Here is a 24,637-nt window from a genome sequence, read left to right as displayed (position 1 = left end):
GGGATGGGGCAGAGCGGGATCAGAGCAGGTGACATGCATTTGGTCCCCACTCATTGATCTACTCCATGGACTTGTTGGTTTGCCCCTTCATTCACCGGACCCCCCCCCCATGGATGCATTGGTGCCCCCTGTCATTCATTGGACTTCCTCCCCCCCATTGGTGCATTGGTTCAAACTTTCATTCATTGGACTCCCCCCCCCCATGGGTGCATTGGTTTGCCCTGTCATTCATCAGACCCCCCCATTGGTGCATTGGTTTGCCCCATCATTTACTGGACACCCCCCATGGATGCATTGATTCCCCCCTTCATCTGCCCAACCCCCTGGGCGCATTAGTTCTCCTATTCATCTCCCCCTGAGCTGCCTTGTTGCCCTCCCCTTGGTTTCCTTGCCCAGGAGAAGTGCTGACTCTTCCTCCCCCCACCTCCATGTTCCATTCAAACTTCCCTGCTCCAGTTCTCTGCCGTGCGCCGGGGCATCGGCCACAGAACTAGCAGCAGCACTTGCCCCAGCAGCCCCGTCCTGGCCATCAGAGCTGGTGGGCACTGAGGGATCGTCAGGGTGAGTCTTTGCCAGCCCTGAGTCCTGGCAGAATTCCAGGCCATGCCAGAGGCTGCTGGGTTGTTTATCCAGTCCCCCTTGCCACGCTCCGAATCCACAGGCTGAGTGCAGTGTCTATCGTCGGGTTACAGCCGGGGTCTGGCCCTGGAGTGTTCCCACCCCTCCATGCCCACCGGCCTGGCCAGACTCACAACACGCCCCCGCCAAGCCTGGCTCGCACTCACATCTGTGCACAAGGAGGGGACTCATGCAAACACACCCACCCACACCCATCTGCACATAGTCAAACACACAGGCCATCCCCATACAAACTGCTCCCTCCCTCTGCCGCGCCATCGTCTGTAGCAATTAACACACATCCAGCCACACTGATAGACACCCCCATGTGCATTAGCACAGCCCCCTCTGTGTGTACACAGAGCCACACCACATCCCACCCCATCCATAGAAACTCCCCTGCGCCCAGCGTCACCCTCACACGTGCCAGCCTGCGGCTCCCTTCACACACTCATCCCCAAGCCCACACACCACCAACACACACATGCCGCCACGCACAGCCGCATCCACCCGCAGCCACTCCTGTTCGCACCTCCAGTCCCCTGTTCACACCCAGTTCAGAAATACCAAGCGACTGACACGCCGGGGAGCTAAAAGAGATTTTGACATTTGGGAGGTGCAAAAAGAAACAACAACAAAAAATAGGCTCCAAGCTCCTGGCAGGAACCACACTCCCATCCAGAGCGAGGTGCTTGTCAAGAGTGTTTCCCTTCAACCGCAAGAGAAACCCAATAGGCAGCTGAGGCAGAGGCTTAGGTAGCAACAGCCTTTCCAGAGAGTCCAGCTCCTCGGGAGCAAACCCGTCTGGTCTCAGGGCTCCCTGGTGCAGGAAGCGGCTCTCAACCAGACTCAGCTGAAAACAATTGCCCCAGGTTTTGGCACCACGCGCCCTCCCCCAGGACAAGGCTTCCAGTGGGGGTGCTGATGATGGCAAGGCGTATTTCGTGGTTGTTATGACTGCGCCGAGCCAGGGGTGTGACAGCAGGGCTCTGCCAGTGCCGGGAGCCTCAGGGATGTCTCGGTGGGAGCAGAGGCAGATGTCGCCCGTGCCATGGCTAGTCAGACAAGGGACTGTAAAAATGGCTCCTTCTAATCCGGGGTATGTGGCTTCAGTGACGGTGGGCCCTTTCGGTAATGCTTTCCAGTCCATTACCTCAAAGCGCCGGGTCGGAGTTTGGGACAGAAAACGATATTTTTTCAGGGAAACTGAGGCAGCGAGCAGCAACCTCACCTACTCCAGATCACTGCGAGCCAGGGCCAGAATACAGGCTCCTGTTCTGCAGCCGTGTCTGGGCCCCCCGGCCAGCACCTCAGAGTAATTGTGGGGGTGGTGAGAGGATCGGGAGAGGCCTGGGGCCGCACCCCAGCTGGCATGAGCGGTGGGGGTAGAAAGGCGCACTGGCCTGCGGCCGCCGGCGCCAGGGCTGCATTTCCAGCCCGGCTGTAGCTCAGTCACCTGTGCAGCGCCAGCTGTCGGGTGGTGGGTGAAGTTAGCGGAGCTCTGCCAGTTTACGCCAGCTGAGGCTCCAGATTGCTCTTTGGCACCTGGCAGGCGGGAGTGGGAGCATTTCAACATGGGCGTGGGGTCCGAAGCCCTTCTCGGGCCAGGCCTCGGCATTCCACCTGCTGGCCGACAGACACACGCTTCTGCCAGAGGCGCCAACTGCTGTGGGGGGGGGGGGCCCCCCTGCTCTGCCCCACAACACCATTTCCTCCAGCCCCAACTCCCCAGCACCTCCTGTAGGCTGCTTGCAGGAGGTGCTGGGAGAGGGGGAGGAGCCGAGCCATGGGGCTGCTATGTGGGGGGCCAAACCCTGGAGGACCATGGAGCTGTCGCTTGCTGCTGTCTCCTGGCCTCCATGCTTGGGGAAGAAGGAACCTGAGTGGCCGTGGGGGGCCCTCTGACACCAGTGTTGACTTGGCCAGGAGTTTTGCAGCCCTTCACCCCGGGTGGGGCAGGAATCATCAGTGCTTGGCCTGAGCCTCCTCTTGCTCACCCGGGTGTGCGTGGGGAGTGACGCGCCTGCGGTCAGTGGTGTGACACCAGGGGAGCCGGAGAGGAGAATCGAGCCCCCCCCCAACCCCGAAGAGCACCCGCCACTTTCCCGCAGCAGCATTACCGGGGTGGGTGAGACCAGAGTGTGGCCTGAGCTGCCTTCTCCGAGGGTGGAATTGGTTTGATTGGGCCAGGGGGAACTTCTGGAACCAGTCTGATTGGAGGTGACCCCCTGGAGCTACAGGGCCGTATGCTCAGCAGGTGTGAATCAGTGTAGTGCGACTGCAGCCTTCGCACTGTGGCTCTGGGCCCTTTGTCGGTGGGGAAGGGAGAGGAAGGATGATCTGTTATCCGCAGGCCTCGCCAGGGCAGCTCCTCAGTGAGTCTAAATGAGCATGGCTCTGCTGAAATCAATGGAGCTCTACTGATTTATGCCTGTCGTTAGGAGTAACCCTCCTGGCTCGTGCCTGGGAAAGTCTTTGCCCTGGCAAAGTGGGTGTAAAAACTTGACCAAGACAGAACCATAGAATCCTGGAACTGACAGAGACCAGGTCATCGAGTCTAGTCCCCGGCCAGAATAAACCATCCCTGACAGATTTAAGAGCAGGTTAGATGGACATATCTCCAGGGATGGGGATTCCACAACCCCCAAGCAATTCATTCCAGTGTTTCACCACCCGGACAGGCAGGAAGTTTTTCCTAATGTCCAGCCTAAACCTCCCTTGCTGCAGTTTAAGCCCATTGCTGCTTGTCCTGTCCTCAGGGATTAAGGAGAACTATTTTTCTCCCTCCCCTTGTAACACTCTTTTCAATACTTGAAAACTGCTCTGTCTTCTCCTTTCCAAACTAAACAAGGCCAATTCTTTCAGCCTTCCCTCACAGCTCATGTTCTCTAGACCTTTCATCATTCTTGTTGCTCTTCTCGGGACCCTCAACCATTTCTCCACATCTTCTTTGAAATGCGGTGCCCAGAACTGGACACAATACTCCAACTGAGGCCTGACCAGCGCAGAGCAGAGCAGAGCAGAGCAGAGCAGAAGAATGGCTTCTCGTGTCTTGCTCACAGCACACCTGTTCATGCAGCCCAGAATCATGTTGCTTTTTGTGCAACAGCATCACGCTGTTGATTTGTATTTAGCTTGTGGTCACTATGACCCCTAGATCCCTTTCTGCGGTACTCCTTCCCAGACAGGTGGTGATGTTTTACACTGCGTGCTGGTGTAAATGGTGGCACAAGCGTAGTGGAGTTTGTCCCATTACCTAATGCTCATCTCACCCCCCTCCCCACCCTCCTGCTGTGGGAAAGGTATTATTGCCATGGCAACATTGGGGGAAACTGAGGCACTCTGGAATCACTAGGAGGACCAGTCAGCATCTCTGGGCTTCCTATTCTGTGCCCAGTTTCCAGCCCTCTCTCGATTGATGTAGCATCCTTCATCTTGAAGGATCCCAAAGGGTCTTACAAAAATGTGGATCAAATTCTGCTTTACTTAGGCATGTGTAAATGCCAAATAATCCTAGTGGATTTCAAGCACTGTAGGTGGGAAGAATATGGCCCGTTATAGAAAATTGTCACCTACCACCAAAATGCAGCTACCTCTGTGGTAGAGCACGGCAGCACCTTACCAGCATGTAGTAATGTTCCCTGAAAGACGGGAGCAGGAAGTATCCAACAGCCACATGAAGCAGAAGAGAGAATGATAATGTTGCATTTGTTTTACAGTAGAGCCTAGAGGCCTTATGGTACAGGGAATGCTACAAATACTGTACAGCAAGACAATCCCTGCCTAGAGAACTTACGGTCTAAGGAGATACATCAAGTGAAGGAAGGATTACTATTCCCATTATGTCAAGTATCAGAGGGGTAGCTGTGTTAGTCTGAATCTGCAATAGCGGCGAGGAGTCCTGTGGCACCTTATAGACTAACTGAAGTGTAGGAGCATAAGCTTTCGTGGGCAAAGACCCACTTCGTCAGATGCATGTAGTGGAAATTTCCAGAGGCAGGTATAAATATGCAGGCCAGACTCAGGCTGGAGATGACCAGGTGGATCCAATTAGGGAGGATTAGGCCCACTTCTAGTAGCTGACCTGGAGGTGTGAATTCCAAGAGAGCAGAAGCTGCTTTTGTAGTTAGCGAGCCATTCACAGTCTGTGTTTAATCCTGAGTTGATTGTGTCAAACTTGAAGATGAACTGTAGCTCAGCAGTTTCTCTTTGAAGTCTGGTCCTGAAGTTTTTTTGCTGCAGGATGGCTACCTTTAGATCTGTAATTGTGTGTCCAGGAACATTGAAGTGTTCCCCTACAGGTTTTTGTATGTTGCCATTCCTAATATCTGATTTGTGTCCATTGATTCTTTTACGCAGGGACTGTCCAGTCTGGCCGATGTATATAGCAGTGGGGCATTGTTGGCACATGATGGCATGTATTATGTTAGTGGATGTGCAGGAGAATGTACCAGTGACAGTATGGCTGATCTGGTTAGGTCCTGTGATGGTGTTGCTGGTGTGTATATATGTGGGCGAAGTTGGCACCCAGGTTTGTTGCATGGATTGGTTCCCGAGTTCGAGTTATTATGGTGCGGTGTATAGTTGCTGGTGAGAATATGCTTCAGGTTGGTGGGTTGTCTGTGGGCAAGGACTGGCCTGCCTCCCAAGGCCTGTGAAAGCGAGGGATCATTGTCCAGGAGGGTTGTAGATCACTAATGATGCGTTGGAGAGGTTTTAGCTGAGAACTGTAGTGGTGTTCTGTTGGTTTCTTTCTTGGGCTTGTCCCATAGCAGGAGGCTTCTGGATACATGTCTGGCTCTGTCACTCTGTCTCCTCACTTCCTCATGTGGGTATCGTAGTTTCCAGAATGCTTGTTGAAGATCTTGTAGGTGTAAGTCTCTGTTTGAGGGGTTGGAGCATATGCAATTGTACCCCAGTGCTTGGCTGTAAACAATGGATTGTGTGGTGTTTCCGGGATGGAAGCTGGAGGCATGCAGGTAAGCATAGCGGTCGGTAGGCTTTCGGTATAGGGTGGTGCTTGTGACTGTCACTTATTTGCACCGTGGTGTCCAGGAAATGGACCTCCCGTGTAGATTGGTCCATGCTGAGGTTGATGGTGGGGTGGAAGCTGTTGAAATAGTGGTGAAATTCTTCCAGAGTCTCCTTCCCATGGGTCCAGATGATGAAGGTGTTATTGATGTAGCGTAGGTAGAGAAGGGGTGTGAGGAAGCGTTGTTCCAGGTCAGCCATAAAGGATATTGTAAATATTCCCATTGTAAAGGAGCTGAGGTAGAGAGAGATTAAGTGATTTGCCTAATGCCATGTAGGGAGTCGGTGGCAAAGCCAGCAAGCTAGGCCAGATGTTTTGAATTACTGGCTAGTGACTTATGCTATGTCTACACAGCAGTGTTATTTCAACATAATGGCGAGCTGGAGGACTTCTCACTCCAACTCCCGTCACCTTCATTTCACAAGTAAGGGAAGGTGGAGGAGCGCTCTTCCTTCGACTTCCTGCTGTGCAGACAGCACCAAAAGCCGAGAGAAGCTATTTTGACTTCTGCTGCACAACTGATGTAGCTGAAGCTGGGTCGCTTACTTTGACTTTTGCCCTGCTGCGTAGACATCCCCTTAGAGAGGCAGAATTTTCCAATGGTTAAAGCAGTGGCATCGGACTTGGGAGAGCTGGGTTCAAGACTCTCCTCTGCCCTGCATTTAGCCTCTCTCTCGGGCTCAGTCCCCCTCCCGTACAATGGGGGGATGACTTGCCCACCCTGACAGGGGTCTGACTTGCGAGCCACTCAGCCACGCTGGGAACTGGGGCTATGGAAGCAGGGCGGCAGGGTCGCTCGGAGACTGTCCTCCCCGTGAGGATCTGCCGAGTCAGCCTGTGCCCGGGCTGGCGTTGCCCTGGCAAGGGAGAGGCATTCCCAAAGCGACCGTGCGGCTCAGGAGCCTGATGTGAGCTGGACCCTGAGTAAATGGAGGGCGCTCGGGTGCTGGTGGGGAAGCGACGGGCGCTGCGTCCCGGCAGGCCGCCGAGTGCGCTGCCCGGAGCTGAGAAGTAGATTGCTCTTCCAGGCGCCAAGCAAAAAGTCAACAGGGCGGAGGGAGCGGATTCCAGCTACCTGTTGCCTAGCTACAGGCCCGTTTCCTGCTGACTCCAGTCGTGTGGCCCCCGTTCACCAGAAGCACAAAGTCCAGGGTGGCTCCCAGGGTCTGAGGAGCGGATGGCTTCCGTCGCCCGCCTGGCGCTGTGGCCACCCCGAGCCAGTGGCTGGCCTGGTGCCTCCGTTGCTAGCCTGGGTCGGCCTGGGAGACCGTTGCTGCATCGCACGGGCAGGCACATCTGCTGGCTGCTCCATTTCAGCCCATCCAGCCCTGCCTTGCACGTCCGTGTGATTCAATCCCACGCGTCGGTTTAACCGATCACTTAGGATCAGCCGGAGAAACCGGTGCTTTGGATTTGTGCCAGGCCAGCTGCTCTGGTGATGGCAGGGCAGAAGCCAGCGATTTAGTTCACCTGGGAGCTTGAGCCTTTCCAGCCCAATGGCAGCTTCTCTTGCTGGGAGGTGACGTGAAAGGAGGCTGCCGTTCCAGAGCGGGGGGTGGGTGGGGTTAGAGTTAAGGGGCTAGAGGAAGGCGCCTGATTCCCCTTTTGCCAGTGTGGGTGTAAATCTGGAGTCTCTCCGCTGGGCCCACCTCTCGCCCCCGTGTAAACGTGCAGGAACTGGGCTGAGCCTGCCGCGCGCCCTCCTGCCCCAGACTCCGCGGGTGCCGCTGGGCTTGCACCAGCGCAGAACGGGCGACTCTGCCCTCCCCGTGCCAGAGCCCAGCTGTGGAGTGGAAGGCCCCCAGGTCACCCAAGCAGCAGCCCAGACTTGCGTGCTAGGAACAGGTGGGCTCTCCCCCTCCTTGTCCCAGGGCTCCTGTGGCCGGGGGAGCAAGGAGCCCTCTTCAGGGCTGGCTGGCTCAGGGCCTGGCAGTGGCTTCCAGGGCTGACTGCAGTCAACATGGAGAGCGGGGGGAGCGGCTGAGGAGGCCCTACAAGCCTCCCCCCAGAGCGCCAAGTCAAACCCGGCCCGGGGCAGCACGCAGCAGCTGCTGCCGGGGCCGGCGGGCTGGCTGAGAGCCAAGGGGAACTGACTTGACTGGTGCCCCCGGGACTTTCACTGCCGCTAGCCCAGGGAGAGCCCGCGTGCTGCCCTCACCCTTCTCTGGGGCTGAGACCCCCGGCAGCCCGCCTGGCACCTCACTGACACCAAATCACCACGGCAACCAAGAAGCCTCCATCCTCTTGGTTGCCGCCTGATGCGCCCTCGCGTGTCCCGCTCCAGCCGCCGCTGAACAGCCCAACCCCAGGCCTGGCCCTTGGCTGTGCAAGGGCAGAGGGGGTCGCAAGGGAGAGAACAGGCAGTTTCCCTCCAGAGGCAGCGGAGACAGCGGCCTGGCCTCTTGCTATTTCACCTCCTGCCAGGGGCGCCGCATCTCTGCCCCGGCCCGCCAGCCACGAAGGGACCCGGCTGAGTTCCTGGAGCATCCAAGAGCCTGGCTCATGCCGGGAGAGTGTAGCGCGGGGGCGCAGGCCTTGGCACCATGGCTGTGGTATGGCTCTTCACAGAGCTTGTGGGTTTGGGGTTTGCTGAGCATTTCATTCTCCCTGCACCCTGGAGCTGGGCCAGGGGCTCCGCCTCTGCTTGCAAGGCTCTCCCACACATTCAGCCTCTCTTCCTGGTGGTACGATGGCCCTGGCCCCCAGACCCAAAGCTCGGCCCATGTGACAGCCTCAGGGCCATGCAGGGGCACTGGGTGAGCCCCCCAACATATTGGGGGGGAAGTGGCTTGGGAACCGCTGTTGTAATGCAGCTGCCCTGCCAGTGCTGCAAGACTGCCCCTTGGTTTGGTGTCTGCCTCCCCTCTCCCTTCTGGGGAGAGACCCTGATCTTTAGCTGGGCAGAACGGCAGCACAACAGGGGCAGCTGGGATGGGGAGGGGAGGTCTGGGTATTCTACCAAGCTCCACCCACAATAAGCCCCGCCCACATTGCAATGCAAGACGCTGCTCACAGTAACGCATCCGGATGTTCTAAGGAATGAGCTGATGTCTTTCCTTGGGCCCCCTTGGTAGGACTTAGACTTCTAGGCTTCTTGGGCTCAGGGCCTTCTTGAGTGTTGGGAGGAAATCTCCCACGTGCCACCAGATCCACCTGTCATAGGTCCACCCCCAATGTGTTCTTTCCCCTCCTGCAGCAAGGGGGTTCAAAACCGTGTTGACATCTCAGTGATGCTCACTGGGCATCCTGAGCCAGCCTCCCAGCGTGGCTCAAAGGCAGCACAGAGCCTGCCTGGAACCGGGACAGTCAGTGGCAACCAGCCCCTTAGGGGCCCCTGCAAGGCATTCCAGTCTTAACCCTGGTGTGACGTAGTGGGGGTACCTTGCTGGTTGCTATGCTGGGCAGTGGGCTGTGGGTGACCACCACTGGTTGCTGGCTGCAGCAGGGCAGAGGATGAGTCATTATGCAAGGGGGCTTCAAACCTGTCTGACCAGTGATCTCCCAGGGAGCGGAACAATGGGAAGAAGGGGAGTGGAGCCCTGGCTGGGGGCAGGGCAGGAAGTGAGTGAGTGAGGTTTTCTGGCTGGTATCATGGAGGAAGCAGCCTAGGCAACGGGCTGGGATTTAGGGACCCAGGCTCCCCCATCTCAAGGGGGGCTGAGGCATCCTAGGCCTGCCCGATAACCAGATTCCATCTGTGCTGTGCTGTATCCTGGAGAAGCAATAAACTCCCTCTGTTCTACTGGCTGGTGGAGTCTGTCCGTGTCATTACGGGGGTGCAGGAGACGGGAAAACCCCAACGTGCCGTCACACCTTGACATCACCAATTCCATGTTTTGCCATCGGGAATGGTCCCGGGGCGTGAGCTCCCTTTGCTCACACTGGGGCCTTGGAACAGCAGGCTGAAAAAGGAGCCCTTGGGGAAACAGCCCCACCCACACTTTGACTAGACAAAAGTCAGAGCCCCGGTAAAGATTATGGTCAGACCCTCAGCTGGCGTGAATCTGGGGCAGCTCCACCAGATCCTACCAACTGGCTGCCTTCTACTTTTAGAGGCTAGTTATACCCACCAGAACTGATCCTCATCTCCCCTGGCTGGATCTCAAACTGTTGTTGTGCCAATGTCTGAATCTGGATGTCACTGCAGATTCCTGCTGGTGCAAGAGAGAAAGCAAAATCCCATTTGTTTTTAGTGGTCTCTAGGGCTTGATTCAGATCTAAGTCACACTGGTGTAAATCTGGAGTCAGCCTGTTTGAAGTCAATAATTCTGGCCTGTATCTTGTTCATTGCCTATTGACTTCAACAGAGCCACATCAGTTTTCCCCAGCTGAGGACTTACCCTGGTGGTGGGGTAAGATCCGATTGAGGTCTGCCACCTTTTCCATCTCTCTCGCACCGTCTTCTCCTGTGCACTGTGGGACAGTACCTTTCCCTCCAGACTGTGTGTGCACGACACCCCTTGTGAGGTGAGGTCATTCGTTTCTAGCTGCTGCCTTTTCCTTTGGGAGCCCCGGCTGGCGCTCTGGGGTACAGATCTTTGCAGCCTTCCGCCGCCCTTAACACTCCGCCCTGCACTGGTGTGACTGGGCGTAGCTTGAAGGAAGTGGAGGCTGACTCGCTCCAGCTGGGGATCTGGCCTGTACATTGGAACCGATTTGCAGCACCACGTCCAGAGAAGGTCTGACGTACAAACTGGTCCAGTTTCCTGCATCAGAAGAGACGAGTACTTGGTCCAAGCCTGCTCCTCTTTCAGCAGCGGGAGTGTTGCTATCAGCGCCCATGGGAGCAGCATGGGGATTGTGATACTTGCCACCAGAGGCTGCATGTCGCTTCCATGCAGGTGAGGTCCGTGCCAAGCGGGAAGCCAGTATGTTCTGTCAAGAGCAGCACTGGGGAGGATCCAGCAAGCTTCCTCAGTGGGGCTTTCCTGCCCAGAGGTGGTTCAGGTGCTCTGGATAATGGGCTCACCATGAGTGCCTCCTGGCAGGAAGGGGGGGCTGAGCCTGGCTGGTCAGGGAAGGAACCCCGTCCTTCCACTGAACTTTTGCTTCCCATTCAATTTTGAGCCCATGTGCAGTTGCCTGGGTGCTGGATGGACGAGAAGCCTCGCTTCTTGGAGTTATCGTGGACAGTTCTCTGAAAACTTCCACACAGAGTGCAGCAGCGGTCAAAAAGGCAAATAGGATGCTAGGAATTATTAGGAAAGGGATAGAAAATAAGACCCAGAATATCTTACTGCCCCTGTATAAAACTATGGTACGCCCACATCTTGAATACTGTGTACAGATGTGGTCTCCTCACCTCAAAAAAGATATTTTGGCCTTGGAAAGGGTTCAGAAAAGGGCAACTAAAATGATTAGGGGTTTGGAACGGGTCCCATATGAGGAGAGGTTAAAGCGACTGGGACTTTTCAGTTTAGAAAAGAGGAGACTGAGGGGGGATATGATAGAGGTCTATAAAATCATGAGTGGTGTGGAGAGGGCTGATAAAGAAAAGTTATTTATTAGTTCCCATAATAGAAGAACTAGAGGACACCAAATGAAATTAATGGGTAGCAGGTTTAAAACTAATAAAAGGAAGTTCTTCACACAGCGTGTAGTCAACCTGTGGAACTCCTTGCCAGAGGAGGCTGTGAAGGCTAGGACTATAATAGAGTTTAAAGAGAAGCTGGATAAATTCATGGAGGTTAGGTCCATAAAAAGCTATTAGCCAGGGGATAAAATGGTGTCCTTGGCCTCTGTCTGTCAGAGGCTGGAGAGGGATGGCAGGAGACAAATCGCTTGATCATTGTCTTCGGTCCACCCTCTCTGGGGCACCTGGTGCTGGCCGCTGTCGGCAGACAGGATACTGGGCTAGATGGACCTTTGGTCTGACCCAGTACGGCCATTCTCATGTTCTTATGTTCTTATGTTCCTGTCACGGTTACTAGAAGTGCTTTGCTAAGCATTGGAAACCAGCAACAGAAGGGTTAAAGGGGGGAGAGGAAAGCCAGATTCTTCCTATGGGCTGCCCCAAGACTCCAGAGTCCTCCCAGGGCAAACATTGCTCTGGAACAATTGTAATTGGTGCCTGTTCTAGATGAGCATACCATTAATTCCCTGCCCCCAGTGCCAGCTGTTGCACAGGCTCCATCCTTTCCCAGCCCCCCTTCCCCGTTCAGAATGGGGGCTGGGGGGCAGCATCCTACATGGACACAAGGACCGGGAGCTGGGGAAAATTGCTATTAGAGAGACCTAGATTGGCACCATCTGAAAATCTGGCTGACAAATTTCAGAGGATTCTTACACGGGAGTTACAACCCCTGGGGGAGCCAAAAACGAATTTCTCTGTTCTAATGGAAACCCAGACAGATCCTTAACTGGGAGCTGTGAATAGCAGCATGATCAGTTACAGCAAGAGATGTGGCATTTGCATGCAGAGCAATTGAAGGCTTTTAATTGGTGCTGTTACGCCAGCCTTTCATGTGAATTCATAATGGACACTTAAACAAATCTGTTACTAGCGGCAGTTCCATCTCCTCCCCCCACAATGACTGTGGCATGATACACCCACTGGCATGTAGCTCTTGTACATGGTCCTGGCCTGCCCTGGAAACTAGGGTCTATCCCCCGGAAAGACACAGAGCATGGGGCTGGCATGTTTCCCAGCGCGCGGTCCTCAGCGCTCCTCTGTGGCCAGCTCTAGCCCTGGGAGAGGAACGGGATGTCCGGTTTTAGCTGGAGCTGTGTGGATTTCCATCAGCGGGAGAGCTGGCGCATCTTTCCTATGGCCGTTCTGCACTGCCCGTGTTAGCTGAGCCTTCCATCTGGGAGGGGCTCATCTGCCAGCGAGGGATAGTCCATTGGCCGGGGATGCAGGAGGCCATTATTTTAGCTCCAAGCTGCTGGGCTTCCTTCCCTCCGTGCCTCAGTTTCCCCATCTCTAAAATGCGGATGGTGATACTGCTCTTCCTCTGCAGACCGTTTTGAGATTGCTTCTGAGCTGTGTGTGAGAGGTGGTTTTACTGCGAGCAGGAACATCACATGGATTTCACTGACACTGCCAAATGACCCCCTGACGGCTCACACCCTGGAGTCTCTTTGGGCTTGGGGCCAGGTATCACCCCTGGGTATAGGCTTCGGTGCAGATTTGGCGCCAGGGCTGGGTTTGGACGAGAGCACAGTGGGAGGGGGTCAAAGCCTCTCCAGGCTGGAATGCCAAACACCCTCCATTCCCATTCAGACACCTGGAGGAAGTGGGCAGGACCCAGCTGGTCCCTGTGTTCTCAGTAGGGTGGAGGAGGGGATGCATGAGGGGCAAGCCCAGTGTTCTCATTGGGAGCTGCTGCAACCTGCCCTCCTGAATTTCTGCCGAGAGGCCTCCAGCCAGAAAGGTTCTGACTGAAGGGAGCTGCTGCCATTCATTAAACCCAACCGGGTGACCACCCTAGTGACTGAACCTGGGGACTTCCAGCTTTATCGCCAGATCACTGTATGCCCGGGGAAGGAGACGTTATCACACTACACGCCAATTACTTGGGGGCTTATGATCTTACAGGGGTCTCATGAATTTTAATGTCTCATGTGGCGCTGTGAGCTCAGGTGGACCAAGAGAGACACCGAGGGCCAAACCTACCCAGACGACCTTAGCCCCAGAGACTAGCTGTAGGCTCAGGGTCTTCTTTTTTTATGGGTCGTGCTGGTGACATTTTGAAAGCCCTCGAGGCCTAAGTCCTATAAACTATGTCACCCCCCCACCAGCCACAGTGCCAGCTCCCCGTGGCTTCTTCCGCCCATCACTGCTCCTCCACCAGCATGCTCGGGCAGGGGTGGCTTTGTGACGTGCTGAACCTGGGAATGGCCCAAGAGCCACCAGGAAAGCCCCGATCTGATATGAAGAGGAGAGCTAGGAGCAAAATGCCCTGAAATTGGGATCATCTTCCTGGCCCTAGTGGCCTTGATCTTCAGCACCAGGCTGGGTTCGGAAGGGCAGCAGTTGCCATGGCAACAGGTACCGTGTCCTAGGTGTCACTGGTGGTGAGGTGTCCTCTCCTGGGCTGTGAGCTCTGGCAGGGCAAGCGTCCGAAGGGCGGCAGTTGCCATGGTGACAGGTACCCAGTGTCCTAGGTGTCACTTGTGGTGAGGTGTCCTCTCCTGGGCTGTGAGCTCTGGCAGGGCAAGTGTCCGAAGGGCAGCAGTTGCCATGGCGACAGGTACCCAGTGTCCTAGGTGTCACTGGTGGTGAGGTGTCCTCTCCTGGGCTGTGAGCTCTGGCAGGGCAAGCGTCCGAAGGGCGGCAGTTGCCATGGCGACAGGTACCCAGTGTCCTAGGTGTCACTGGTGGTGAGGTGTCCTCTCCTGGGCTGTGAGCTCTGGCAGGGCAAGCTTGCAGGCTCCGCTCGGGTGGGGAGACAAGAGCAGGGCTTGGGTCCGAGGGGTGTACAAAATACCACACCAGCAATGTCCTGCGCTTGAACCCCCACTCAGGTTTGGATGCGGCAGGTCTCTTTCCTCCTGCCCCCTTGTGGCGGGTGGTCCAACGGGGAAGGGCTCCCTTTCCTGTCTGCCCTGGGGGTGCCCCTAACCACTGGGTCCATTTCCTCCCGCAGGTCGTTGCCTTCACCTCGCTCTTCTTCATCCTGGTCTCCATCACAACGTTCTGCCTCGAGACGCACGAGGCCTTTAACAGACACGTCAAGGTGAACGAAACAGTGGTGGTTGGCAATACCACAACGGTCCTGGTGACGCACAAGGTGGAGACGGAGCCCGTCCTCACCTACATCGAGGGGGTGTGTGTCTTGTGGTTCACGCTGGAGTTCCTGGTGCGAATCATTTGCTGCCCGGATAAGCTGCTCTTCGTCAAGAACCTGCTCAACATCATTGACTTTGTGGCCATCTTGCCCTTCTACCTGGAGGTAGGCCTCAGCGGCCTGTCCTCCAAGGCCGCCCGGGATGTGCTGGGCTTCCTGAGGGTGGTCCGTTTCGTCCGGATTCTCCGGATCTTCAAGCTGACGCGGCACTTTGTGGGGCTCCGGGTGCTCGGCCACACGCTCCGGGCCAGCACCAACGAGTTCCTGCTCCTCATCATCTTCCTGGCCTTGGGGGTTTTGATCTTTGCCACCATGATCTACTACGCGGAGCGGATTGGGGCCAAGCCGTCCGACCCCAGCGGCAGCGACCACACTCACTTTAAGAACATCCCCATTGGGTTCTGGTGGGCGGTGGTCACTATGACAACCCTGGGTTATGGTGACATGTATCCCAAGACTTGGTCAGGCATGCTGGTTGGGGCGCTGTGTGCCCTGGCCGGGGTACTCACTATCGCCATGCCGGTGCCTGTCATCGTCAACAACTTTGGGATGTACTACTCCCTCGCCATGGCCAAGCAGAAGCTGCCAAAGAAGAAGAAGAAGCATATTCCCCGCCCAGCTCCGCTGGACTCCCCCACCTACGGCAAGTCAGAGGACAACTCTCCCCGCAACAGCACACAGAGCGACACGTGCCCCCTGGCAGCAGAGGAGGTGGTGGTGGAGAGAAAGCGATCAGGTGAGATGCAAAAGCTCAGCTTCATGAGAGCTGGAGGGGGAGGAGGAAAAAGGACTGGGATGTAAATCCCACCTGGTGGAGACACACAGGTGGGGGGCAGGGTTAGCGGATGGCCGTGGTCCAATAGAGATGCTCCAGAGTCGCGCTGGAGTGAGAGCAGGATTTGCCCGGTGCCATCACCTCCGGGCCAGACTGTCCCGGGGGCCGGCAGCTCTTGGCTCTGGAGTTTGGACTAGGGGACTCCAGACAGGCAGCTGGCTCAGGTGGCCTCCTCACTAGGGAAGCAGAATCCCTGGAACACAGCTAGGTACTGTGCTGCTTCCGCTCTCATGCGGCATAGAGCAGAGAGAACGCACCGGAGCTTCATCCCTCCTGCGGCTGCTGGGGTGACACAGGTAACCCCACAAGGCGGGGCTGGCTGATTGAAATGCCACCAGAGATGAGAAGCTGCCCCAGTATGGGAACCACGTTGCCTAGATCCAGGGACAGTGTAATTCTGCGCTGCGGGCTGGCATGGCGGTGCCACTGCCTAGTGTGTGAAATGCTCCCCACTGTTAACAGAATCCATCGGCAGCTTCTCTCCCTGCCACTGCGCTAACCTAGCCTGAGCGTGCTGGCTGCTAGCGAGCTCTGTGCGCTAACCTAGCCTGAGCGTGCCGGCTGCTAGCGAGCTCTGTGCGCTAACCTAGCCTGAGCGTGCTGGCTGCTAGTGAGCTCTGTGCGCTAACCTAGCCTGAGCGTGGTGGCTGCTAGCGAGCTCTGTGCGCTAACCTAGCCTGAGCGTGCCGGCTGCTAGCGAGCTCTGTGCGCTAACCTAGCCTGAGCGTGGTGGCTGCTAGCGAGCTCTGTGCGCTAACCTAGCCTGAGAGTGCTGGCTGCTAGCGAGCTCTGTGCGCTAACCTAGCCTGAGCGTGCCGGCTGCTAGCGAGCTCTGTGCGCTAACCTAGCCTGAGCGTGCCGGCTGCTAGTGAGCTCTGTGCGCTAACCTAGCCTGAGCGTGGTGGCTGCTAGCGAGCTCTGTGCGCTAACCTAGCCTGAGCGTGCCGGCTGCTAGCGAGCTCTGTGCGCTAACCTAGCCTGAGCGTGCTGGCTGCTAGCGAGCTCTGTGCGCTAACCTAGCCTGAGCGTGCCGGCTGCTAGTGAGCTCTGTGCGCTAACCTAGCCTGAGCGTGGTGGCTGCTAGCGAGCTCTGTGCGCTAACCTAGCCTGAGAGTGCCGGCTGCTAGCGAGCTCTGTGCGCTAACCTAGCCTGAGCGTGCCGGCTGCTAGCGAGCTCTGTGCGCTAACCTAGCCTGAGCGTGCCGGCTGCTAGCGAGCTCTGTGCGCTAACCTAGCCTGAGCGTGCTGGCTGCTAGCGAGCTCTGTGCGCTAACCTAGCCTGAGCGTGCCGGCTGCTAGCGAGCTCTGTGCGCTAAACTAGCCTGAGAGTGCCGGCTGCTAGCGAGCTCTGTGCGCTAACCTAGCCTGAGAGTGCCGGCTGCTAGCGAGCTCTGTGCGCTAACCTAGCCTGAGCGTGCCGGCTGCTAGCGAGCTCTGTGCGCTAGCCTAGCCTGAGCGTGTCGGCTGCTAGCGAGCTCTGTGCGCTAGCCTAACCTGAGCGTGCCGGCTGCTAGCGAGCTCTGTGCGCTAGCCTAACCTGAGCGTGCCGGCTGCTAGCGAGCTCTGTGCGCTAACCTAGCCTGAGCGTGCCGGCTGCTAGCGAGCTCTGTGCGCTAACCTAGCCTGAGCGTGCCGGCTGCTAGCGAGCTCTGTGCGCTAACCTAGCCTGAGCGTGCCGGCTGCTAGCGAGCTCTGTGCGCTAACCTAGCCTGAGCGTGCCGGCTGCTAGCGAGCTCTGTGCGCTAACCTAGCCTGAGCGTGCCGGCTGCTAGCGAGCTCTGTGCGCTATCCTAGCCTGAGCGTGCCGGCTGATAGCGAGCTCTGTGCGCTAACCTAGCCTGAGCGTGCCGGCTGCTAGCAAGCTCTGTGCGCTAACCTAGCCTGAGCGTGCCGGCTGCTAGCGAGCTCTGTGCGCTAACCTAGCCTGAGCGTGCCGGCTGCTAGCGAGCTCTGTGCGCTAACCTAGCCTGAGCGTGCCGGCTGCTAGCGAGCTCTGTGCGCTATCCTAGCCTGAGCGTGCCGGCTGCTAGCGAGCTCTGTGCGCTAACCTAGCCTGAGCGTGCCGGCTGCTAGCGAGCTCTGTGCGCTATCCTAGCCTGAGCGTGCCGGCTGCTAGCGAGCTCTGTGCGCTATCCTAGCCTGAGCGTGCCGGCTGCTAGCGAGCTCTGTGCGCTAACCTAGCCTGAGCGTGCCGGCTGCTAGCGAGCTCTGTGCGCTAACCTAGCCTGAGCGTGCCGGCTGTTAGCGAGGTCTGTGCGCTATCCTAGCCTGAGCGTGCCGGCTGCTAGCGAGCTCTGTGCGCTATCCTAGCCTGAGAGTGCCTGATGCTAGCGAGCTCTGTGCGCTAACCTAGCCTGAGAGTGCCGGCTGCTAGCGAGCTCTGTGCGCTAACCTAGCCTGAGAGTGCCGGCTGCTAGCGAGCTCTGTGCGCTAACCTAGCCTGAGCGTGCCGGCTGCTAGCGAGCTCTGTGCGCTAACCTAGCCTGAGAGTGCCGGCTGCTAGCGAGCTCTGTGCGCTATCCTAGCCTGAGCGTGCCGGCTGCTAGCGAGCTCTGTGCGCTAACCTAGCCTGAGCGTGCCGGCTGCTAGCGAGCTCTGTGCGCTAACCTAGCCTGAGCGTGCCGGCTTCTAGCGAGCTCTGTGCGCTAACCTAGCCTGAGCGTGCCGGCTGCTAGCGAGCTCTGTGCGCTAACCTAGCCTGAGCGTGCCGGCTGCTAGCGAGCTCTGTGCGCTAACCTAGCCTGAGCGTGCCGGCTGCTAGCGAGCTCTGTGCGCTAACCTAGCCTGAGCGTGCCGGCTGCTAGCGAGCTCTGTGCGCTAACCTAGCCTGAGCGTGCCGGCTGCTAGCGAGCTCTGTGCGCTAACCTAGCCTGAGCGTGCCGGCTGCTAGCGAGCTCTGTGCGCTAACCTAGCCTGAGCGTGCCGGCTGCTAGCGAGCTCTGTGCGCTAACCTAGCCTGAGCGTGCCGGCTGCTAGCGAGCTCTGTGCGCTATCCTAGCCTGAGCGTGCCGGCTGCTAGCGAGCTCTGTGCGCTAACCTAGCCTGAGCGTGCCGGCTGCTAGCGAGCTCTGTGCGCTAACCTAGCCTGAGAGTGCCGGCTGCTAGCGAGCTCTGTGCGCTAACCTAGCCTGAGCGTGCCGGCTGCTAGCGAGCTCTGTGCGCTAACCTAGCCTGAGCGTGCCGGCTGCTAGCGAGCTCTGTGCGCTAACCTAGCCTGAGCGTGCCGGCTGCTAGCGAGCTCTGTGCGCTAACCTAGCCTGAGCGTGCCGGCTGCTAGCGAGCTCTGTGCGCTAACCTAGCCTGAGCGTGCCGGCTGCTAGCGAGCTCTGTGCGCTAACCTAGCCTGAGCGTGCCGGCTGCTAGCGAGCTCTGTGCGCTAACCTAGCCTGAGCGTGCCGGCTGCTAGCGAGCTCTGTGCGCTAACCTAGCCTGAGCGTGCCGGCTGCTAGCGAGCTCTGTGCGCTAACCTAGCCTGAGCGTGCCGGCTGCTAGCGAGCTCTGTGCGCTAACCTAGCCTGAGCGTGCCGGCTGTTAGCGAGGTCTGTGCGCTATCCTAGCCTGAGCGTGCCGGCTGCTAGCGAGCTCTGTGCGCTAACCTAGCCTGAGCGTGCCGGCTGCTAGCGAGCTCTGTGCGCTAACCTAGCCTGAGCGTGCCGGCTGTTAGCGAGGTCTGTGCGCTATCCTAGCCTGAGCGTGCCGGCTGCTAGCGAGCTCTGTGCACTATCCTAGCCTGAGAGTGCCTGATGCTAGCGAGCTCTGTGCGCTAACCTAGCCTGAGCGTGTCAGCTGCTAGCGAGCTCTGTGCGCTAACCTAGCCTGAACGTGCCGGCTGCTAGCGAGCTCTGTGCGCTAACCTAGCCTGAGCGTGTCGGCTGCTAGTGAGCTCTGTGTACTAACACCTAGTTTGTCAATTGGCCTGGAGTCTCCTAGCACCGGCATGACTTTGCCGGTGGCTATCGAAAGCCCCCCTGCGACTGTAATCAGACAATTTAAGAAAGTGACATGGTGTCATGTTGTGGGGAAAAAATCTCTGGACTAGCTTCAATCCAAGCTGGGGACCCTAACAAGCGCACCAGAGCGGGATGGGTTACCCAATTTACACGTACCAGTCGAAACCAAGTCAAACCGAGAAAGGGCAAACAGCGTTTTTATGCTGTTGCCACAAAAGTCAAAATGGTTCAATGTGACTTTTTCTTGTTGAAAAATGTTGCAGTTGATGCTGATCCTGGCAAGCACGTTGGTTTGGGCAAAATGGTATTTTCCAATGGAAAACTGTTGTGTCGAAAATTTTCCCACCAGCTCCGCTTGTATCTAACGGAGCCATTTAACCCTTTGCGCTGCTTTCTCCAACCTTATTCGCGCCACACAGCTGCCAGCCCTGGGCATCCACGCGTCTTTGGTTCCCAGCCCGCCCCCAGGGGACGGATTAGGGAGTAATAGATGGAAATCGCTGGTGCGGTGTCTTCAGAGCAGAGCCTGTCACTGGAACCCCGGGGCTGCTGATTGCTCCTGATTTGTGCTGTATCTCTGGTGCCAGCGCCTGACAGCAGTTAAGAGCTGTGCGTTTGTTGCCTGGAGGTTGCCTCTCTCTGGGGTTTCTTGCTACAGGCTTCTGGCTGGCAGAGAAGGACTCTGTAGCCTCCACGGGGAGCCTGGCAGTGCAACAGTGCTTATGGCAGAGAAGAGAGTCCAGAAAAGAGACAGCCGTTCTCACTACACCCCTCCTTCCTGCCCTCCCGCAGAGCCCCGGGGCTCTGCTGCCCACCGGTGCAAATCAGAGCAGCAGGATCGACTTCACCCCGGCTGTGCCCAGTTGCATCAGCGGAGCCCAGCCCCTGAGGCGCATCTCCAGCTGTGAATGGCAAACAAGCTGCATTTAACGTGCACAAAGGGGTTGGCTTCGGTCCAGAGCAAGACCGGAAGAGCCGTCCTCAGATTGTGTTGGTGGCGTCCCCAGGCCATCCCGGTCGCTGGCCCAGATCCGTCTCGCTCCGCTCTCAGGGAGGGCAGATCCCAGCAGCTGGTGGGCTGGGTGAAAGCGCGTTGGCTGGGCCTCAGTCCAGTTCCCAAGCTGGTGTTTACACTGCCAAGTGAAGGGGTGATGGTCGCAGGAGAGCAGAGGTGGTGGGGTGGGCATGGCCCACAGGCTGGCTACCAGAGTGCGGACCCCAAACCCGTTCTCTGGTGACGAGCCCACGCCAACATGTCGACTCTGCTATTGCTACCTGTGCCGGCTAAGCCAAGGTAACACGGGTGCCAACCGGATGGACAATCACCCCCCATTGCAGCGTAGACGTACCCTCTGGCGCTAGCCTGCCGGGCACAACAGGCCTTCTTGCTGGCAATCTCGGCACAGAAAACAAGGACTGAGCGGGCTTTGGGGCTGGTGCTGTCAGCTGGCCATTGCGCTAGGGTTTGTGAGGGACGCCGGCCCTGCTGTTGCCCCTGGCATACGTGCCCCACGGAGGAGTCTGCCCCCTCCAGGCCTGTTCACCTGCGGTCTATCCCCAGTGCCAAATGCATACCATGTACAGGGCCAGCTGGTGCAAACTGCTGCAGCCCCACTGAAGTCAGAAGGGACCCCCGAGCAAGGATTGGGCCCCGCTCTGTTCTCTCCTGGGTGTGGGGCAGGGTTGGCGACAGGCCAGTGTTTTCTCCCAGAGCACCTGGGGCAGTTCCTGCTTTGCACCCCACATGGACCATTCTCGTTCTACGCTGACACTTGCCTGCCACCGGACCCAGCCCTCAGCCAGACCCCTGGGGCAGCTTGGGGCAGCGGTACAGGAGCTGGGGGCAGGCAGGTGGCTGTTGGCTGCAATTTGGAGCCACCTCAGGACTGGGATGGGGTTTGAGCCCCACGGCCAGGTCCTCGTCCGGTATAAACCAGCACCCCTCCGCTGGCGTCAAGAGACCCCAGAGCGACACGGTCCCATGCAGGCAGTGGAGCCGCTCTGTCTGCCGGGGCCTGGGCTGTTGTTTTGGGAAGGTCTGGGGAACAGGCCAGCAAGCCACGTGGCTGTTTGAGTGCCACGGCCACCCCGCGGGGCGGTTCCTGCCCTGAGGATGGCACGCCGACTTGTGCCCCTATGGGGGGAAGCCAGGCCTGTCACCCCCACGCCCACAGCGGCAGGAGCAGAGCAATTTGGATTGGGCTTGCCAGTCTCTCTGGAGAACTGATATTTGTTCCCCTCCCCCGCCGGAAGACTCCAAGCAGAACGGCGACGCCAGCACGGTGCTGTCGGACGAGGAGCAGCCCCTCTCGGCGGTGCATGAGGAGAAGCGGCCCATGAGGCGCTCCAGCACCAGGGACAAAACCAAGAAGGCGGCCACCTGCTTTCTGCTGAACGCCGGCGACTTCTCCTGCGCGGCCGACGGCAGCGTCCGGAAAGGTACAGGCGCGGCGGCCGGAGCGGACGGGGGGGAGATGGAGCAGAGGGACGAGGAGGGATGTGCAAGGGCTGATGGGGGGGCATTTCCCTGTCATTTCCCCATTCACCCCCTGGCAGCCCCCGTCTCCTGCCCTGTGCTTCCATCGGCCTACATGACCCTCTTCCACCTCCCCTGTCTGTCCCTGGGGTTGCTGCCTTCCCAGCCGCTCCACCTCGTGCTGCCTTGGTGCTTCTGGGCCAGCCAGGACCCCCTCTGGGCTTCCTTTCCCCACACGTCCCGGTGTTCTCTGGGTCCTTCTGCCCCGCCCACTTCTAGTGGCTTCCCTGGCCACAGCGCTGCCAGACCTGGTTCTTCCTTTCTGCCGCACCTCATCGTGTGTGTGCACGGGGTGCGCAAGCCACCTGCTCAGCACAGCCCGGTTACGCTCCTTTGCATGGAGACTCAGGCCTGCTGGACCTGCCTCCCCGCCAGCGGGGCTACCCACGTGTGAAACTGCCCAGCCGCCAGGATCTGCTCTCCTCTTCCCAGCTGTTGACTTTTGTGCCGGCTTCCTTCGCCCCTCCACCTCTGCCCTTGTCCGTCCCTTTCCTGCCTGACCATTCCAGTGCCGCTCATGGTGCCGAGAACTCAGCGTTTCAGCGAGCGCGGGCAGAAATGTTTTCGAGCACAGATGTGGGGGAGGGGCAGGGCTTGGCCAAAATGCTGCCAGTTTGCCACTGAAAAACCAGAAATTAGAACCGGGACGCTCTGGGGGGAACTGTTTGGTTTTCTATAAACATTTGGAGTACGTCTGGGTTTCCAGCCCATCAGTCGTACCAAGCCGGTGCCTGAACGCTGACACTGGGGGCAATTTCAATTGTTCGGGGACAAAACAAAGCAAAAAAGGTTTGTGAGAAATTGTGAAACTTAAAAAAAAAATATTCCAGCAACCCCCCAACCCAACTGGCCTTTTCCAGCTGGCTCGGGGTGCAGCACTGAGCACTGGCCGAGGAGGTGCCAGTGGGGGCGTTGGGGGAGGTGACCGAGCAGCCCGAAGGGCTTGGCCCTGGCAGGTTTCACGGGTCTGCGGTTGTCACACCGGCTCCCCGCTCCTGCAGCCCACCAGGCGCTCGTTGCCAATGTTGTTGCTTCATAGACAAATTCTGCCAATGAAACCTGGGACAGTCAGTCAAGTGGGGCTGTCTCTGTCCTGTGCAATGAGCTCCGGAAGAAACCTGCTGGCTCCGTGCTCCTCTGTGTGGCCAGCCCCAAGCTCTGCGCCGCGGCCTTGCTCCTCAGACCTGCCCCGTTCGCTCTCGGCTGCGGTCACACGAGCCAGCCCGAGGGAGCTGGGAGCTGGGCAGGGGTCGGGCTGTCGTACCCACCCTCGGGGGAGGTGAGTCCCTCGCAGCCCAGCACGGCCTAGGCGGTCCAGCTCAGGCTGGCGGGAGGCTCTTGGCTCAGCCCTTGGAGCTGCCCCACTAGTGTCTCCTGGGGACGGGGGAGCCAGCCGTGAGCCGCCCCGCTGCTGCCCATCTCGTGCCCCGGAATAGCGAACCCACTGGCAAGAGCCCAGCCTCTGGCAAGAGTTAATGCGAGGTCCGGCTCCCGGCGCCCGTTTGCCGAGCGGGGACAGGCAGGGCTAGGCCCGCCCCCAGCTCAAGGCCCACCCCCTCAGCCAGCGGGCAGCTGCCGCGATGCTCAAGCCCCACAAGGGAGGGGGAGCCAGGAACCGGGGGGGGAGGCAGAGGCTGAGGCTCCGGGAACAGGGGGCACCAAGTGGAGAACCCTGGGGCGCAGCCACCTCTGCTGGGGGCAGCCAGTGAGCGCTGCCCAGAGGAGCTGGCGGGATGGAACAGAACCAGGCCCAGTGTTGTGGAGCTCTCCTGCAGCAGGGCGGGTAGGGGCCGGGGCCAGGAGGAGGCCCCATGACTTTGGGCATTGGTCAGGAAGGGCCAGGGCCGTGCAGCCCGAGCCTCAGTACAAGGTTAGCCTGGCACGCCTGTTCCAGCTTCCCCTGCCGTGGCCGTGGCTGATCCTTCGGAGCGGCGCCGTCTGGGCTCCAGGCCCTTGTCACTAGGCCAGGCCCCGGCTCCGGCTCCCTCCAAGCAGCTTTGCCCGGTCCAGCTGCACTTGGGCGAATCCACTGGTCCCTCTGCCGGCTGCTGCGGTTCCAGACCCAAACTCCCTGGCTCCTCCCTCGCTGCAGGCTGGGTGCTCTCAGTCCTGGCTGCGGCCATGGGAGCTGCGGCTCCTCCGCCCAGGTGGTCTCCCTGGAGGCTCTTTGTGCTGGGACTGGACGAGCTGGCAGAGCCGCAGACTCGGAGCAGCTCGGCTCCGCGGCCGGTGCTCGGGGAGATAGGCATGTCCGTGGTCCGTCCTCACGGGTGTGGGTTGGAAGCACGATGCAGATCCCTGCCCTAGGCCGGCTTCGGGCCTGGCCCCCGCATGCAGCAATGCTACAGTCTGAGCATGGTTTACTTCAGGAAGCTGGGAGAATATAATTCTCCTTCCCAGAATGCCCTTCTCCCTGGGCAAGCCCGTCCTAACACCAGTCAAGCGTTTCTCCCTCTGTCCTTCCGGCGGCAGGGCCCCCAGGCCTTTGTGCATCGTTCTGGGGGGGCTGAAACCTTCCCATCTGCACAAGTGGGGCCGTCACTCAGCACTGTCCTGCAACCTGGCTGCCTGTGTCCACTTGGCACATGGGTGTGTGCCCGTGTCCCTCTCCGTGTACCCTGTGTGAGGGTGCACTCCTGATGCATGCGTGTGTGGAGTGGCACACCCAGCGTGTGGGACTGTGGGCATGTGGGGGTGCACGCCCAGCGTGTGGGACTGTGGGCCTGTGGGGGCGCACACCCAGCATGTGGGCCTGTGGGGGTGCACACCCAGTGTGTGAGACTGTGGGGGCGCACACCCAGCGTGTGGGACTGTGGGGGCGCACACCCAGCGTGTGGGACTGTGGGCATGTGGGGGTGCACACCCAGTGTGTGAGAC

At 58.5% G+C, this 24,637-nt stretch overlaps 1 protein-coding gene across 1 annotated transcript in view; it reads left to right on the top strand.

Annotated features, from left to right (window-relative positions):
- Positions 1-24,637, top strand: part of KCNC4 (potassium voltage-gated channel subfamily C member 4) — a 47,477-nt gene that overhangs the window by 2,051 nt on the left and 20,789 nt on the right. The window contains exons 2-3 of the mRNA XM_006132408.5: positions 14,239-15,175; positions 21,478-21,663. Of these exons, the coding sequence (XP_006132470.1) occupies positions 14,239-15,175; positions 21,478-21,663 (1,123 nt within the window). The remainder of the gene's footprint in view (positions 1-14,238; positions 15,176-21,477; positions 21,664-24,637) is intronic.

Source organism: Pelodiscus sinensis, chromosome 27 (assembly GCF_052426305.1).
Source record: "Pelodiscus sinensis isolate ZL-2025 chromosome 27, ASM5242630v1, whole genome shotgun sequence".
Classification (NCBI taxonomy): Eukaryota; Metazoa; Chordata; order Testudines; family Trionychidae; genus Pelodiscus; species Pelodiscus sinensis.
Note: the sequence above shows the minus strand (reverse complement) of the source record. Positions and strands in the feature narration are given on the sequence as shown.